Genomic DNA, 5,712 nt, shown 5'->3' on the forward strand with positions numbered 1-5,712 from the left:
CTCAAATCACAGCCCTTTGATAATTCATGCCTTTAATTATGAATGTCTTAAAGAAAATAATTATGTGAGAACAAAAGAACACATAGAAAGTATGATAGCCTACTGTATTTAGAAAACATATATATAGTTGCTTTGTTAAAGCCAGCTGCTTCTCAAATATGGCCAGAAATGTGATCGACCTGTTTATTTAGATGTGTAAATAAAGCTGTAAAGGGAGCTTTATTGCACAGAAGGTTTATCAGACTGTATTTCATACTCTTGCCATTCGTTTATTATTACGTTTACATTGTTTTGGCTGAAGGATCAGGAAGGCAGTTTCCTGCATCAGGACCTCCTGTGGCCAATAGCTCTTGAAAGACTTTATAGTCCTATAACACAACTGAATAGAACAAACAGAAATGGTGGTCTGTAACTCAAGAGTAAGAGTGTTTTGAGCTTATTTATTGCCTCGTTAAGTATCCAGTGACCCTGGTTATATGAAGCAATCCTACTGAGAAACATACAAACATATAATATATACAGTATGTATGTAATATAAAACATATATTATATGTTTACATGTTCCACGGTAGGTCTATGTTTCTCGGGAATTAATATTCATCAGGTTACAGAAGCGTTTTAACAGCCCTGAAGTAGGCTAACTATAAACCATAGAGGCAGAACATATTCAAAGGGTTTATATGATTTAACTCATGTTTAACACATTATTTTGGGATGGCAGTAGGATTGCACTGTTAATATATAATGTTTTATTTCACTTATTAATTTGACTGTTTTTTTTTACACGAGCTGAGCAGCTCAAAGCAACTAGGAACCTTTTCCCGCGGAGACGTATTCTACACGGACTCGCGAGGAGGCTGGGAATGTGCAACAGCAAAACACTTCCACACTTCTCCACATGTCCACCGTTCCCAGTGGCTGTCACTGCCCATTAATAAAACTGAAATCTTGAATATCTAGTGCTTTTGTTTCACTACATCCCTTCAGAGCCGAACTATGACTAAAGAAAATGTACAAGGGTGAGAATACAATCTCATTGTTTTCTGCGGATGTGTAATTATGTGATATTGTCAATGGTTTAATATATAAACCACAATTTGATGAGTCACATGATAACAGCCGCTGTCTGAGGTGGCGAGGAGGGCATCTGAAAGCTCCATCTTTATTTTTACATCCCTTCTCTGCTCCGGACCTTGTGTTTCTGTAAATACATAACCCCCAAATCTGGCACAGGCCTTTAATTATCGGCAGCCTTCTCATTCTCTTCTATCTGCCCCAGTGCTTCCAATTTCCTGTGAGCAGAAATTGCAGCGATGCTTTGGGGACCGTCATCCGTGAATTCCCTTGAAAAGTGCTCCGTGCTGTGCATATCTTCACTGTGGCCCTTTATGTCCTCCGCTGCCGTTACGTGCTAATGCATAATACAGAGGGGGGAGTGGAGTTGTTTATTGCCCACTTTGGCACGGTTGAGACCTCAGCGGTGCCCGCGGCTGGACCGTTGTTGTCTTGGCAGTGGTAGTGCTGGGGAAGACTTTCACCGATCCATTGTGTTAAAACTTCTGTAGCTCTGTGTACAGGCACTTGATCCTGTGTTGCCTGAGGGCTGCCATATGGTTGCCTGCCCAGATTCTGCTGTTTTTGGAGGTTCTTTGTAGATCAGTGTTGGATAAAGGGCAAGAATTTGCAGTGGAGTCACAGTTTCTCTGTTTGTTCTGTTGTTTGGAGTAATTAGTGTAATAGTAAATTCTGTTGAATGTCTTGAGGTGGAGCATGGGTTTGTTCTGCTCATGTTGTTGACCACCTGTTACTCTTGTGGTTTCAGATTAAATGGTGCCATTCATATCCTTAGAGCGAGAGGACAGAATTAAAATTTAGCAAATGAGTGATTTGTAATGGGTGTATTTAAAGCGGTTGGTCAGTCCTGTTAACCGTAAACCATGTGTTATATAATAGTTTAAGATGGTAATGGAGATCATGGATGTCATTTCCTTTAACCTCTGCCCTGTGATCAGCTTACATTTTGTTGGGGTTTCTGTGTAATTGTGTTTGTTTTAAATAACTGTTGCACTGCTTGGTAATTCATCTCTGCCGTATTAACTAATGATGGATGGGTGGTAGTCTTGGCAAATGTTACACTCACTTGGTTAATGGAGTTGGTTAGCCAAGTGTCTGAACTAATGAAGCAATGGACTCAGGTGTTAATGCCAAAAAGGAAAGACATTTCAGAGTAATTGATTTCATTTTTGTGATCGCTAAGGCAAACAATATCTAAATGAGAGATTTTTTTCTAAGTAAACTTGTTTCCTGTCATATTATATAGAGGAAAAAAGCTAGTGTCTGTTTTGTTTTTTTAATTGTCAGTTCTTATATAGAGCAGAATGGCCAATGTCATGTAATTTAATAATAGGTTAGTAAATTAAATTCCCGAAAAAAAAATATTTCTGAGTATTACATATAGGGTTGGGTACTTTTCACATTTTAACCTGTACGGTACCAGTATCGGTACCTGAATTTCTGTGTTTTTTCGGTACTTTACTCTCTGTGTAATTACAAAAACATTTATTTCAGTGAAAAAATAAGTCCAAAAGTCTCAATTTCAACATTTTGAACAATAGGGCCCTACAAACTTTTTCTTGATGAAGGCATTAAACATTTATTTTAAATCAAATGAAAATTAAACCCTTGTATTTTTTTGGCAAACAAACTGAGGTTTACTGTTGAAATTAATACATGGAAGAAAAACTGTGAATATTCCTTTAAAAAAAATGTATAGGCTAACAATTGTATTTTTTTTTTTCTACAATTAAGTGATTTATCTAGTTGTAATATTTATTTTTATCATTTAATTGTTTTATTTAAATTTGATAGAAAATGTAATATTTAAACATGTACATTATACTTTACAAAAGTAATACAAGAGTAATATATTTCTGTTACATGTTAAACCTCACTTTTATTTTGACAGGTTGCCATGCAGTTTCTGTGTGTATACAGTATGATGATGCTAGTTTTCTCAAATTAAATGGTAAAATTCTCACAAAGTGACTCACAGCAGCTCTGAAGATTAATGCCTTGTCCAAATACCCACACTTGCGGCCTTGGCCACTTGAGAGCGCGTGCGCGCGACAGGAAGTAAGTGCGCAAGACTGTCCCAGGTCTTAAAAATGCCAAAGCGCAGTGCCCTTAACGCACACTAAATCCACTTTATACCGCTCCAGAGCGGTATTCGAGGCTTAGTGTATCCCATCATGCATCATGTTCTGGAAATAAATCGTGAGACTTTTTGCCAAGATCGCACAAGAGGTCACAAAAACCTTTCCAATGTAAGCTAAATATTAATAATGATAAGATATTACATATAATTTGGCAGGAAAAGAAAGTGCAACACATTTTATTGCTGCAAAGATTCGTATATTTATTTTTGTACAACATTTGCAACTGCTTTTTATCACTTAATTAAATTGTGTCATCTATTAGGGACTACCGATCAGACATTTAGAAGTTGCTTTTAAAATGCAAAGTATTGAAAATAATAATAAAACTCTGTAAACACTTGCATTTTTATAACACTAGTGTGTCCCATCAGGTAATGAAAAGTTGTACACACACTTGTGGTCTTCATGCTCACATGAACACTTGGGCCAAATACAGGAAGAAATTCATTCATGCTCACATGAACACTTGGGCCAAATACAGGAAATATGTCATATTAGTAGTCAAGTGCAAAGACCGCAAGTGTGGGTATTTGGACAAGGCATAAGGTTTTGTGTTCAAGCCGTCATATAGTAAGACGCAGAGGCCGAAAATCACCGCGAGCGTCACGTGTACTTCAGTATTTGTGTAGTAAACAAAACCGCATTTCCGCCATTCATACATACAGAGGCAAGCGGAACATGCAGGATTCATATTTAAACCGTCTTTTTGCATTTAAATTTTCACAGACATTAGTTCTCGATTCGAATTAAGTGGCAGTGGCTTCTTTTGATTTATTCGTCCAAAATTCTGTGTAATTACAAAAACATTTATTTCAGTGAAAAAATAAGTCCAAAAGTCTCAATTTCAACATTTTGAACAATAGGGCCCTACAAACTTTTTCTTGATGAAGGCATTAAACATTTATTTTAAATCAAATGAAAATTAAACCCTTGTATTTTTTTGGCAAACCAACTGAGGTTTACTGTTGAAATTAATACATGGAAGAAAAACTGTGAATATTCCTTTAAAAAAAATGTATAGGCTAACAATTGTATTTTTTTTTTTCTACAATTAAGTGATTTATCTAGTTGTAATATTTATTTTTATCATTTAATTGTTTTATTTAAATTTGATAGAAAATGTAATATTTAAACATGTACATTATACTTTACAAAAGTAATACAAGAGTAATATATTTCTGTTACATGTTAAACCTCACTTTTATTTTGACAGGTTGCCATGCAGTTTCTGTGTGTATACAGTATGATGATGCTAGTTTTCTCAAATTAAATGGTAAAATTCTCACAAAGTGACTCACAGCAGCTCTGAAGATTAATGCCTTGTCCAAATACCCACACTTGCGGCCTTGGCCACTTGAGAGCGCGTGCGCGCGACAGGAAGTAAGTGCGCAAGACTGTCCCAGGTCTTAAAAATGCCAAAGCGCAGTGCCCTTAACGCACACTAAATCCACTTTATACCGCTCCAGAGCGGTATTCGAGGCTTAGTGTATCCCATCATGCATCATGTTCTGGAAATAAATCGTGAGACTTTTTGCCAAGATCGCACAAGAGGTCACAAAAACCTTTCCAATGTAAGCTAAATATTAATAATGATAAGATATTACATATAATTTGGCAGTAAAACAAAGTGCTACACATTTTATTGCTGCAAAGATTCGTATATTTATTTTTGTACAACATTTGCAACTGCTTTTTATCACTTAATTAAATTGTGTCATCTATTAGGGACTACCGATCAGACATTTAGAAGTTGCTTTTAAAATGCAAAGTATTGAAAATAATAATAAAACTCTGTAAACACTTGCATTTTTATAACACTAGTGTGTCCCATCAGGTAATGAAAAGTTGTACACACACTTGTGGTCTTCATGCTCACATGAACACTTGGGCCAAATACAGGAAATATGTCATATTAGTAGTCAAGTGTAAAGACCGCAAGTGTGGGTATTTGGACAAGGCATAAGGTTTTGTGTTCAAGCCGTCATATAGTAAGACGCAGAGGCCGAAAATCACCGCGAGCGTCACGTGTACTTCAGTATTTGTGTAGTAAACAAAACCGCATTTCCGCCATTCATACATACAGAGGCAAGCGGAACATGCAGGATTCATATTTAAACCGTCTTTTTGCATTTAAATTTTCACAGACATTAGTTCGCGATTCGAATTAAGTGGCAGTGGCTACTTTTGATTTATTCGTCCAAAATCGACGAATTCCGTTGCATTCCGCTAGGGCTGCACGATTAATCGCATGCGATATTTAACGCGCATCTTGAGCAGCATTAACTACACAGAGCCGTTGTTCACTGACGAGCTGCGCTAAAAATCGCGCGAATATGAACGTGGTTTGGCGCAGCTCGTCAGTGAACAACGGCTCTGTGTAGTTAATGCTGCTCAATGTGAAAGCACGCAGGTGATGGAGATTTACCGCTGATTAAAGAACCGGCTTTACTGATAAGATGCGCGTTAAATATCGCTTGCGATTAATCGTGCAGCCCTA

At 36.9% G+C, this 5,712-nt stretch overlaps 1 protein-coding gene across 1 annotated transcript in view; it reads left to right on the forward strand.

The window, feature by feature from the left end:
- The first annotated feature begins 840 nt into the window (after positions 1-840).
- The window catches only part of dars1 (aspartyl-tRNA synthetase 1), a 32,458-nt gene continuing 27,586 nt past the window's right edge, over positions 841-5,712 (forward strand). Inside the window, exon 1 of the mRNA XM_016239568.1 lies at positions 841-1,019. Coding sequence (XP_016095054.1) covers positions 997-1,019 — 23 coding nt within the window. The 5' untranslated portion in view covers positions 841-996. The remainder of the gene's footprint in view (positions 1,020-5,712) is intronic.

The sequence above is a fragment of the Sinocyclocheilus grahami genome, unplaced genomic scaffold (genome assembly GCF_001515645.1).
Source record: "Sinocyclocheilus grahami isolate Dianchi unplaced genomic scaffold, SAMN03320097.WGS_v1.1 scaffold568.1, whole genome shotgun sequence".
In the NCBI taxonomy this organism is placed as follows: Eukaryota; Metazoa; Chordata; class Actinopteri; order Cypriniformes; family Cyprinidae; genus Sinocyclocheilus; species Sinocyclocheilus grahami.